We start from the raw sequence: 13,376 nt of genomic DNA on the forward strand, positions 1-13,376 counted from the left end.
CACTCAAAAATGTGCTGTTGTGTTCTTCTACAAGTGTGAGAAAGAAAGGGAAACCTATACTAAGTATCCTCTGGACGGCCAAGGGAATATTTACTGTCCTTGTCAAACTGTACCCCAGATCTTCCTCTCTTCTCTTCTCCCCAGTTTTGATGAGTCATTGAAAGGTTGTTGGTGGAGTTCAAAAGGTAGGGTCAAGCATGTGAGAGAGGAGGGGAGAAGGAGAGAGGGTAAAAGAAAGGTAAATGAATAGCAGACCGGCTCTTCTCTGTTGTCGGAGGGAGGGTTTGGCTGGCTGGTGCTGTACAGACATCCTTATTGTCTGTCCCATGCAGGTAGATCAACACCAACTATGTTCTCTCTGCGTAGACACCCATACATCCCTCAACGCGCTGTCAGCAACCCCTTTGATACATTCTGGCTGAATGTAAAAAGGTTGCTCTTGAGTTATTAATGATGCTTTAACTTGTGTTTTCTAAACTTTTCAAGAGCTGTTTCTTTGACTGATTTTCTTGCTTTGAAAACGGAAGGGAAGAAACGAGGCTGTTTTGAAGATTTGTTGTATGACAACCGAGAATAGGCCATCGGGGACACGCTGTCTGTTTTTTCTCTTTGTTCGTATCTTGATTGTGTCTGTTCCCAAGCTTTTTTGGGGCACCTGCTAATATTGTAATATCAGTCATGTGTTACAAGGTCCAGACTAAAGCAACTTTATAACCGGCTGTAACCACCCCCACATAGCATATGAGAAGGTCTGAAGCGTGTACCTCTGTCTGCAGCATCGATGTATCTCTTTAACAGGGAGGTTATTCACCTTGCCCCAAGACGTGGAGCGATGACAAATAAACGTTGTTCTTTTGCTCTTGCCCTTGTTTTTGGACATAACGAGATAAGAAATCATTTTCCGGAGGACATCTTTGCATAAAGAATGTCTGAGGGAGTCTACAGCCCTGGTCATTGGTGCCAAAGTTGCAGTGTAACGTCAGTAATAGAATGGTGAGAATAAAACAGGATTCTGAGACCGCCCCACAGGTGCTTGAGCTTCCAGGGACAACCCTCATGAACTTAGTAACTTGGTTTCTGGAAGACGTCTGGAAAGGGCTTGACAATGTAGTCTGTAGCGTTTGCTTATCAATCCATTATTGCATGTACTTATTCCCACTAAATAGTCCTATGACTGGTGTGTATATTCTGCAGGAGCTGGCTCTCTAGATATCCCTCCTGTCCTCTCTCTCCATTGTGTGGTTTGGAAGAACTTGTCATCCTTTATCCGTTGCTGTAACATGTAAACGCAGGTCTCCTTTGCTGTGACGTTATGCCAGTCCATCTTTGAGAAATGCAGTCGAAAATAGAATCAAGTCAAATGAATCTGTTTGATTGAATCGAACATGGATGCATGTGTTCCTGTGTGAGGTTTAAAGTAGAATATGTGGATTTTTTTTTTGCGAAGTGCGCAGTGTTGGGTGGTCATGCGAGCTGAGTGATGGCTACCTGGCTTTCTGATTCTGTCTGTTATTGTCCAGGTAGCCTAACAACTGTACTCTTGTCTGTATTCTACGATTAGACGAGCTACAGGACATTGTTATCACCCAGTTGTATTGGCACTTCTTTGTTGATATCAGCAATAACATGAATGATCATTGGAGCATTGCATACAGCCCGGGTATTATGGTATGGATGGATCTTTTGTTATTGCTTTACTCAGACATCTGCAGTTGTTCAACCACAACAAAATAACCGAGGACGAGCCACGTTGTGAGCTCTGACCAATGCGTTATAAGAAAATGATAAGCATGCATAAGATGTTTTGAAATGAAACATGTAGTGAATATAAACGATAGCATATTTTGTAGCAAGTGATCTCTCATGACCACCTAACATGCAGTGTTACTACATGGTTGTTACTACGTGGTAGTAGTACTTTAGTATATTTTGTTACTTGTATGCGACATGCTAAGGAGACTTGGGAGTTACAACAGATGTTCAAGCTCAGGTTAATGCAGGAAATGGTTTGCATTACTATGTAAGTATAAACGAAATAACTTGCCTGATAAGGTTCTGGTTTATAGTGCACAGATGATATTTTTGAGATGACAATGTCAGGGGAGTTCTTAGTGTTAAAACGTCAGAATTAACTATTTGAATGACCTAATATAAGTAAGAGTGAATGGTGTGGTTGTTTCACTAGTATATTATTTTGCTGTTAACTGTTTTTCAAGTCAGCCAGTGTGGCAGTTACTGAATGGTGAACAAATGTAAACATGGAGTGGGGCAAAGTGGTTGGACCTCCTATTAATTGGAATTAACAGTGAATGCATATGGTTTTTGTCATTCAGCATTTCTGACCCTGTCATGGTTGATTTATGGGCATCTTTTTTACATCAACAATATGTTATATTTATTAGGCCCTTTTTGGGGAATATTTTCTCCGCTTTTCAGTTGTCACATGTAACACAAAACTTTTGTGCTGTTTTTCCAACAACATAAACAGTAAAAATGTTCACACCAGGCCAAAAGTATGGGATAAGAGAACAAAAGCTTTTTCTATAAATAACATTAGTATATATCTTAATTTAGGAAATGAATTAGTGAACTTTATTCATATATTATGTTATAAATAATTACATGGTTTAATTTTCTTATATTCAATCAACCGATTCTTTAAATACTATTAACAAGGTTATCAATAACATTTCCACAGTCTTTTAAAAATAGTTTCAAAGATAAAGCATAATAAAAGGACAAATATAATATATATTATTTGTACCTACAGTCTGAAATGATATAAAGGCATTCAAACCAAGAACCTACATAGTGGATTTGCCTCTTTCTGCCTTTTTGCTCTCTAATATGGTATGTGAGACAAATCTAGTTACGTGTTCCATTTATTTGATTGTTTAATTAAAAGTGAAAAACTAAATGTGTGTTTTGGTTTTTCATTCATGTTAATTATCTGGTTAGAAAGATGTTATTTGTCATTGCAGAACTGCACTAATTCCAGCTTGCTGCTGTTGCACATAGCTGCAGGTATGTTTGAATGATCTCTAGGTATCCCACATTTCACATGTTTTTCAAAACATGCTTCTATCACATGCCATAATTGGCATTCTCTATAAATCAGCCAACTTTCACACAGCCTAGTTTACTAAGATAGTGGAAATGCCTTCTTTTTAGAACATCTTTTTGAACCTGTTTGATAATTATTTTGTAGTAGTTTCAATTATAGTTCCATGTAAAAGCCCAATCAACACATTGTGATTGTGTTATTGCTGTATAATTGATCTGTAAACATGCTCACAGGGAAGATAAACAATGTCAGAAATATGTTAGAAACTGTTGTTGTAAAATGATCCGCTTTTTATGAATTTGAAATTATAACATATGGTATAGAAATTCTAGATGGTTTTCACTTCAAATATGTTACTTTTCTGAATTGTGAACGTAAAAATGTATATTTTTCTTTTGATTTCAATATCCTCTTTTTTCAGTCTAATTTGTTTGAAAGGAGGCAGAGACTCACAACCTATAGTTTAGGCTACTGCTGTCATTTGTGGAGCATTGAAACCTTAAACTCATAAAGTTCCTTCCTGATAAAAATGCCCCTGTCTGTTTGTTTGACAGAGTTTAAAAGCATCTTAATTCTTGTTTTGGTCAGCAACCTACTTGTGCTTTTGGTATGCAGCCTAGCCTAGCCCAAATGCTAGCATTATCTTCCCATTATTTCAAAACCTTACGTGGGGCTGTATCATGCCCCTTTGAGTGAGTGAACGTTGAGTGAGACAAACCATTGCAGTCACACTATGAGGTGAGATATCTTTTCAAACCTTTTCAACTCAGAATAAAGTTCAAAACAAACGTTGCATTGCCTTGTGTGTGCGTGTGTGCCCCATTTGGATATCATGTTAATTGCATGCATCCGGGAAATAACATGCGCCTCCGCCCAATTCTGCGTTTGACGCTCAGCGCCTGTGATGACGTCATTACTCCGCGAAAATACAGCGTGGTGCTTTCATGCTTCTTCCAAACTCGATAAAGCTGCGGCAAAACTTTTGTCTTTGTTGGAATATAGGAAAGGGGCTCTTTTTGCTGTCTTTATTTGTACCTTTGTTAGACATCTGCCGTCCAAGTAATTGATATTAAAAAGTCATTTCTGATGGCGGTGACAAGTGCATGAGCAAGTCATGAGATGCAGTCATAAGATGCAGAACATGAACCGCTTTGAATAAATCACCGTTATGAAAGACGAAAATATGAGAAATAAGTTGAAATGTGCATTTTATTGGGCATTATAACAAATCAAATGCACTTTGCCATCAAGGCTTATCTGTCCGGTCTGGTGAGGTGGAAACTTCCATCGGACATGATTGTGGACATGTTGGCTCAATTTTACTCTACTTCTGCATAGTTTTATGCATCCTATGTGAACCTTCACGATCAGTCATTGTGGCGCGGATGGGTTTGCACGATGTAGAATTTTGATTGCTTATTCTGTTTCTCTGAGGGGAGATGAATTTACCAGAGTGACTCGTTGAGATGCGTCAGGGACTGGAGGAGCAGGGGGGAACCCCCTATACACTGCTTCCACACAACGAGCAACTTGCTGGATGTGTTGGCTGGTAGGCTAAAGCGTCCCGTATTGTCTTTGATGCCTACTCAAACGTTGTCATTTTTGTAGTCCAAAACATTCCAAAGGGCAGATTTGAATCACCCAGTGCCTCATTCATGTAGGCTAGTTTTTCTTGTTGTCGATGGTCATAACAACATAAAAGGTTATCATGGAACCAATTAAGAAACAGTTGGGTGTTTTGAAGATTTGTTGCATGACAACCAATAATACAGTTACGTGTTGTGCGTTGCTCCTTATCTTGATCATGTCTGTTCCCAAGCTTTTTGTGGCAACTGCAAATATTGTAATATCATTTAAATGACACAAGGTCCAGACTAATGCAACTGTGTGACCGGTTGTAACTTGTACCCATCCCCACATAGCATGAACAAGTCTGAAGCAGCATCGATTCATCTCCCTAACATGGAAGGTATATGGTATTCACCTTGCGCCTTCAGACGCCCACCCCTCGCCCACAACACGTCGGGAGATGACAATGAACCTTTCTTATTTTGCCCTTGCCCTTGTTTTGGGGACTTAATGAGATAGTAGCACGTTTAAAGAATTTGCGGCAGGCCATCGTTGCATGAAGAATGTTAAGTCCTTTTACTGGTGTGTATATAGGAGCTTGCTCTCTACATATCTCTCCTATCCCCTCTCCGTGTGTGTGGTTTGGTTTAGCTTTTAATCCTTTATCCATTTCTTTAATCTATAAGCGCAGGTCTCCTTTGCTGTGACATAACATCTTATCATGGAACTAATTAAGAAACAGTTGCCTACTTGCAGCCGATGCTATTTCTCTCATTTTTGCGTAATAAACAAGTTATAGCAATTTTGATCAATATTGTAGTAGCTTATAGAACTGCTTTATACTTTTCCAAGTCAAATTGTTTTTTAGTTTCAACTTTAAAACGTGTGTGACGTGGAGGTTTCATCCATATGGAATGTGTTGCTTTCCAATGTTTTGTTGCTTGATAGTTGGATATCATTTTACGATGTCCCTCTATCCTAGGGGTACAATAACATCCGCTAATCGTGTGAATTGATAAATGGTTATTGCAGGAGTTGGACAGCCCTGGTGCTGCGAAGGTAGCCTATGCAATAAAAGTCTGCCCAGTAACAATCGGCAAGCCTCGGTCGCACGCAGAATACCTATTGGCTATATGCAAATTGTGACAAGGGGAGGAAACAATCTCGAGACAAAAAAATGCTCTAAAGAATCATTTCCTAGTTCTCTTACAAGTAGAAGAACAAAAGTGTTACCATTCAGACCGATAGAGAGACCCACTCGAATGGAATTTAACGACTTTGATCGCACCGGGAGACTGCCCCCTCTGCATTTGAAACACAATCAATGCAGGATAGTCTAGTTGACTCATCTTTAGGGGTAGTTTATTATTAGAGACAAGCTTAAGCTTTTTTTGACAAACTATATCAGATCTGCTTAGTGCTCCTCCAAGATTACATAGACCTATTTAACTGATCTCTATCAAGGCAAGATTATGGTTGCCTATAATTCATTCTGACATGGGTCCTATTTGCATCTCTTTCTGCGTATGAGTGTTATGATCACAACCTCAAAAATAGGTATTATATGTATATATTAATACATACAGTTGTCCAGTACAGAGCATAGGCTGTCATCGTGGTGTTATCTATAAAATAAGTTTGTCGCAACAACTTTTCTATGGTGCAATGCATTTCCTAGAACGCTATCTCATTCAACCACATGCGTACTGCTTCTGCTGCTATATAAAACATACTGTATATGGTATACCTGTGTGTGTGTGTATGTGTGTGTGTGCGTGCGTGTGTGTGTGCGCGCGCGCGGGCGGGCGGGCGGTCGTGTGTATGTCGGCGAGTCTGCGCGGGCGTGTGTATGTCGGCGAGGGAGGGAGGGGGCGACTATAAGTTCATTAAGTTCATCAGATAAAATAGAAAGCAAATCAACAAGGATTCATTTTGCTTTTAATAAACTGAAAAAGAGAAATAAGATTATCCTAATGCATGTTTATAAAGTTGTACAATTGGAACTATTACTATTCCTGCATGCATAGCCTTTATGCTACATCCCCTATGAAGGCAGAGCAACTGTTCCCCTGACGAGGTTTAACTCAAGCACTTGCTGGACTTATTTATGCATATATGAAAATTGTATAATGAATCAATTCATATAAATATAGACTTTTATCCAAGTGAGTTGTCTCTATTTGTAAATTTGACGCATGGGTGGGGGTGGGGTTTTGATTGTGGTCAAATAGATTTTTATCATGATAAAATAAATAAACATAAAGTATATAGTTGTAAAGTAAAAGTGTAGCCTAGAGAAAAGAGTAACAAATGTTTGATGAGAGCATGTTGCGTCTGGGCAACTGCTCTACATAATGAGATTTGCGGCTTGCGTCATGGTCAGTAAAGGCAGGCTTCAAACGTATCCAGCCAGAAGAAAGTAGAAGTGAACTGTGGGGGAGAGGAAAAAGTTCGCAAGGAGAGGCAGGACAACTCTTGGGAGCCCTGCAGTCTCACTTTATGCCTCCAAAATACTTTCTTTCCAGTTTATTTGCATCTAGCAATATTGCTATAGTATTTTCACAAGAATAACCCAACTTTTTAAAAACTGAAACGACCATGGAGCTGCTTTGCCTCGAAATGGACACCATCATAAGAGCTAGTCCTGATCCGAATCTCTTGTGTGATGACAGGGTATTACAAAGCCTGTTGACCATTGAAGAACGTTTTCTTCCACAATGTTCTTATTTCAAGTGCGTTCAGAAAGATATTCAGCCATTTATGAGGAGGATGGTTGCGACTTGGATGCTGGAGGTTTGTACCGAAACACTTCAACTCTGTAGGCTATTTCCGTGCCTACGACATCTCAAAACGCTAAAATCGGACTTTTCACTGTCATTTTGTCAGGTTTTGCGTGGTGTGAGAAAGAGGGTTGCATATCACATTGCCGAATAGACAATCCTGATAGCATATAATCAACTACTCGTATTTATATGATTTTATTATCTGTAGCATATTTGAACCAAGTCACTGACGATCTTGATAGAGATACATAGACATGTGGTTACAGTGGTGTATATCACCAGATAAAGTTGTTCTTTGCATATGTCTGATCTAGGAAAGGTGCCCTGGATTATTTTGTTATGTTTTAGATTGCCAAAATATTTCCATGCACACGTATGCAGTTAATCCTTGCCCTATTCTAGCCTATTTCTAACGCCATGTTGGTTTTTATTGGAACTGTTGCAGTTTTTCTGACGATTTTACAGTGTCATAAACGTTATAACAGCAATTGAAACGTATCCGAAGTGAAAGAGCAGTGTCTAAACTACATAGTCATAATTGAAAATAATCCGAAATATTTAGCAAACATTTTCTATTTATTTTTTAAATATCGGATCGCGGAAGGGGCGCGGGCCTATCTGTTCCTCTGGTCTCCGCAATGAAGTCCGTCACCCAGGAATTAAGTTCGATTTTTTACACTTTGTTTGACATAATCAGTTGGGAATGGTCTGAAAAGAAACCCGACCGTCTGAGCTTTATTTTCATGTTAGAGTTATTTGACTAGGATTCATTAAAGATTTTATATTAATTTAGGAAAAAATATTTCGACCTGGCGGTGACGCACTCGAGAGCAACCGCATGCTACTTCGTTTTAAATTTGACAATTATTTCGCATTGAACTTCAAATGGCATGTTTATCAATTGTCGGGTCTGATGTGAAAGACATTGGTGTTCATTATGATGTGAAAACGATAGATGTAGACAATTTATTCATATTTTTAAATATTTTATGAAAATATGACGAAGGAAAAAAAAGAGTTTCCGTATAGGCTACTGTGGTGCTTGGGTGTTTTTTGGCTGGGGTGATTGTGACTTGAATTCATTTCTTACTGAAGGAAGGCGAGTGCATTGACAGCCTGTGCCGGAGACCTTTTTCAAACATAGAAAATAATCAATTTAGAATGTATTGATGATGTCGCAACAAACAACTCTGGGCTGGGCTCAATTCTTGGCCAGGTCCCAAAGCGTTTCAAAGAATGGATATGCATATCTGGCTATTACATTATTTCCATAATTTCGTTATGATTTTTATGTTTCACATGAATTTAAATTGTAATTGGAATAACTGGAATTTGATGATGCCAAATGCTGCACATTGTCACAAGTCGCCTCTCTCTCTAGGTTTGTGAAGAACAGAAGTGTGAGGAAGAAGTTTTTCCCTTGGCAATGAACTACTTGGACAGATTTTTAGCCGTGGTTCCAACCAGAAAGTGCAATCTGCAACTTCTTGGAGCAGTTTGCATGTTCCTTGCATCCAAACTGAAAGAAACTCGTCCATTAACTGCAGAGAAACTCTGCATCTACACAGATAACTCCATCAGACCACAGGAGTTGCTGGTAAGCAGTTGCTTTCTGCCAACAGAATTATTCAATTTCAGATTGTTATTATGACATTGTCAACATTTCTATGAAACTCATAGCTAATTGTTAATGTAATCAATGCTTATGCTATGAGCCATACCTCAAAAGCCACCTACATATATCTTTTTTATATTTATTCATATTATTTTCTTGTAAAAAACTATGTTGACCCTATTTACATGCATGGAGATTCATGGAGATCATCAGCAATCCTAGATTTATCAGCAAACCTAGATTCCATGTAAATCAATTGTTTATCTGACCATTTTTGGCCCCATTGCTGTAGGACCCAGAGTTTGTCCCCCAAGAGCTGTAATATTGGACTGTACAGTAGGTTTTTGTACAGTGGTCTCCATCGCCATCTAGTGGCAAGTATTTGCAGTAGGTCGAGGTCAGTGTTGAATTGAAGCCAAGTTTTGGATCCGAGTGAGTGATCTTCAGAGGCTGTAGTATACAGAGAGGAAGTCTCACATTTTGATGGTCCTGGCAAACACAGTTTTGTCTTTAACCTCAAAGTTTGCTTCACTCAAGGTTTGACCTAATGTCCTCACAGAATGGACACTATTACTGTTTTTTGTAGATCCTGCTTCAAAAAGCACCTTTTCCAATGTGGTAGAATAAAGATGTTTATTACATGTTTACAATACTTTTTACATTACAATTCGGCATGAGATTTGTTCATTGGATGACTTGGCTGTAGGTGCTCACAGCAAGGTTTCACTTGACCTGGTGTGATCACATCCTGCTTGTCTTGGTTAGGGTTCTTTCTGCAGTCCTTGGTACCCCAAAGTTAGAGCCCTTGGCAAGGTCATAGGGTCATGGTGGACCAGACGTACCAGTTGTTAGATAGTTCACCCCCAAGTGGTGGAGGTGAACATAGTCTGTTTTTCACATCAGAAAAGTATTTCCTCTGCGATGTTTTATAAACATTATTTATAAACAACAGTGAATCCCACTCATGATGTGAAATAAGTCACATATTATTCAGCCGTGGCGGCTGAGTGCTCAGGGCCTGCCTGGGCCTGGCCCGGCTCCTCAGTTGATTCCTGCAGCCAGCGGTAGTGTTAATTAAGATGGGGTGCTGCTGATCCCAACGCTTTGTTACTAAGTAGGTATGGGCTGGAGATGCCAGCCATTCCCTGTGATGACAGGCCCTGGACCAGTTTATTGGCTAGGTGAGACAACCTCAGCAACTATCTACCATTGTTTGTCATTATATTACATGCTGACAGAAGCGGGATCAACATCAGGTGAAGAACTACCTTTAGCTGGGAACCGGGCTGGGCTGGGCTGTATCCACCCATACTCATGTTGTTTAGGCCTGGGTGAGAGGAGAAGTGGTGCACCCTGTCCTTGAGATGGTTTCATGTGGGCTGCCTGGGTGTGTTCACAGCCAGCTTCTCTATAAGGCAGTCTTTTGGCTCACAAATAGGCACAGGAAACAGGAGATCAGCTGCTCAGCCCATGTGATCGTTTTTTGGCCCCATCTTTGGTAACAATTTCTTGTAAAAGAAACCACAATGTCACCCAGAAGGTGTGACCCGGAAGCACTGCATGGAGGGTATGTTGCAAAGTTCTCTCTCTCTCGCTCTCTCTATCTCTATGTCTGTCTCTCTCTGTCTCTCGCTCTCTCTCTCTATGTCTGTCTCTCTCTGTCTCTCGCTCTCTCTCTCTATGTCTGTCTCTCTCTGTCTCTCTCTCTCTCTCTCTCTGTCTCTCTCTCTCTCTCTCTCTCTCTCTCTCTCTCTCTCTCTCTCTCTCTCTCTGTCTCTCTCTCTGTCTCTCTGTCTGGGAAACGCTGCGGAGTGCGGACAAGAGTTAGGTCATAGTCAGGGCCATCTACCTATACAATTCCTAATTGAGTACTTGAATTCTAACCGCAGAATCAAATTTGTCAATGGCCTCTTTCGCAGCGGTATCTGTGGTATTGTTAAGAAGTGACGCACTGAACCTTAGCAGTTTGCAACCGTTCTGTGAAACTGAAGTGGGGATATCATAGGGAGGTATCATCTGGGTGTTACGTGCAGCTTGCGCCATCCAGTGTGTGGTCCCCTTTCAGAAGAGAGGAGCGATACAGTTCACCTGAGATTGGGAATGAAATGTAGTCATCGGTCCAGAGTGACCGTGTCATGGAGCTCCGAGAGCAGTTAATGGCTGCCACATTGGACCGGCGTCGTCTCATGACTAAGAACCATGTGGCTCTCCTGAAGGGGAAAATCACTAGCTCCTAGTCACAAGGACAGTCCGAACCACACAATTCCTCCCAAATTAGTCATCAGCTCCTTCCGTTACTCACCCTTTCTTCTCGAAGAAAGCGAGGGCAACCGTACAACTCAAACATAACCTCTCACCCACCCCCAAATTAAGCTCGGCCTAAATGTCATTGGCTGTGACTGATGGACATTGGGAAAGGGCAGTTGAGGCTACAGCTCACATTTGAAAGTTTTAAGTTCATTAGGTCTGGTGAATCTGTCGTTTATAGTTATGCTAAGTGTTGCATTTTTTTTTCTCTCGAAGCATCTCCTTTTATGCTGTTAATGTCAAACATTAGGTATAGAGTTGTTTTGTCTGTGTACCCGGTGAGCTATACATTGTTGTAAATTAGCTCTGTTTGGCGTTTGTTTAACATTATCGAATACAGAGCCAGTGTCAATGTTCATTTAGATGGGCTGTAATGAATTGTTAGGTGCCCAAAGTAGCATAGCAGGCCATAACTGTGGCAAAATGGAATGGCTTCCAACAGCTAATGACAAAGGTAAAACCATGCTAACCTATTTGCTGTGCATTTTGCCATACATTTGTACATGTAAAAGTGATACTCTATCATTCGTTCGGCATAGACGGTTGACCAAAAGGTCAGCCATATAGCTTGGAACCCATTCATCACCTCTGTTGGCTTGAGCATGTTAGTAAGAGCTAGTCTCAGAGTCCCCATCCACCCCCATCCAATCCCCAGACCTCACAGGCCTCTCCTGAGGAAAGTCCCAGATGCCAGACTACTAGACGAATGTCGTGAGGTCACCTGCGTCCGTGTGTCAGAGCTGCTGTTGCCTCAGCCAGCCTGCTTCCCTCTTTTTCCTAGCCAGGGAGAGTAATATAATAACGATCTTTCTCTTCTCAACCACTCCACCTTCTATGCTGGGTAGGCCAGGGTAGGGCAAGGCTAGGGGCTCACACAGGCAAAGAGACAGCCTGCCACATACAGTACAGCCTCCTCGGGCCTGGCTCGGCGTCAGCTAGGGTGGTGCCGTGTATATACAGAATGTTTAGCCTAATAGCCTCTCTCATCCTAACACAGTCTCTCCTCTCTCTCACTTTCTGTTTTAGGAGTGGGAGCTGGTGGTGCTGGGGAAGTTGAAGTGGAACCTGGCGGCTGTCACTCCAAATGACTTCATAGAGCACATTGTGAGGAAGCTGCCATTGCCCGAGGAGAAGTTAGTGCTGATACGCAAACACGTGCAGACCTTCATTGCCCTCTGTGCTACAGGTACGACAGGAAACAAGGTTGCATTCTGTATTGTTACTAAAGTCTCTCTGGGGGACAATGATTGCGTTTGATTAGAAACATTTACGTTCTCAAAAAGATGAGCCAATGGGGATGTGGGTTGCCATCTGATATCATTTTTGGCTTGCGTTTATTTTTTGGGCTCCCGAGCCACGTTTTGCAAGTCAGAGTGAAAGTGGATGTGCTGCCTAGTCAATTATATGCTCATGTCTTGCGTCAGCATAGTTGCGGCTGTTGCAAAATATCCTCGTCTCCCCTTCTCTCGACGCAAAATCTAAATCCCATTCTGATCAACAATGACTGGAGGAGCCCCATTCAGGTTGCTTTGTGGGCCCGTCATGCAGTGCCGTGACGCCTTATAACTTAAGTGAGATGTATTACCTCCTTGTGTAAATGTGTGGGGCCTAGAAAAGCATGTGTCATGGAGGACGTGTATCTGTGAGAGTCTCATGTCCGCGTCCATCATGTTTCTCTCTCCCGGCTGTGGCGTCTGATACGGACATGTTCTCGAGGCATATCAGTGGCTAATAGAACATGGAGTGACACTTCATAGGGCAGGGGCCTGGTTTAAGGGACATTAGCGTGTTCCCGTGTGCTCCGCGACCACGGGACGATCTGACTGGGGTGGGGACTGGACATTGTCTACTCTGCTCTCCAGGTTGGATTGTTTCTTTAAGATCAAACATCGAGCCGTGGGAGTGACAGGAGATATGATCTGAAGAGCTGGAGAGGAGGAGGAGGAGGGCGAGAGCAGAGAAAGACGAGGAGTATATTGTTCCTGCAGTGCCGAATAGTGAGGCACGTCATGTCGTCATCTCTCTCTTCGTCTCCCCA

At 41.4% G+C, this 13,376-nt stretch overlaps 1 protein-coding gene across 3 annotated transcripts in view; it reads left to right on the forward strand.

Annotated features, from left to right (window-relative positions):
- Nucleotides 1-1,751: 1,751 nt before the first annotated feature.
- LOC106573197 (G1/S-specific cyclin-D2) overlaps nt 1,752-13,376 on the forward strand; it is a 30,271-nt gene continuing 18,646 nt past the window's right edge. The window contains exons 1-3 of one of the 3 annotated variants that reach the window (XM_045696988.1): nt 1,752-2,020; nt 8,798-9,013; nt 12,365-12,524. In XM_045696988.1, coding sequence (XP_045552944.1) covers nt 8,843-9,013; nt 12,365-12,524 — 331 coding nt within the window. In that variant the 5' untranslated portion in view covers nt 1,752-2,020; nt 8,798-8,842. Of the gene's footprint in view, nt 2,021-6,905; nt 7,427-8,797; nt 9,014-12,364; nt 12,525-13,376 lie in introns of those variants that run through there. The other 2 variants (XM_014147982.2, XM_045696987.1) reach the window with 2 other exon arrangements.

Source organism: Salmo salar, chromosome ssa16, assembly GCF_905237065.1.
Source record: "Salmo salar chromosome ssa16, Ssal_v3.1, whole genome shotgun sequence".
In the NCBI taxonomy this organism is placed as follows: domain Eukaryota; kingdom Metazoa; phylum Chordata; class Actinopteri; order Salmoniformes; family Salmonidae; genus Salmo; species Salmo salar.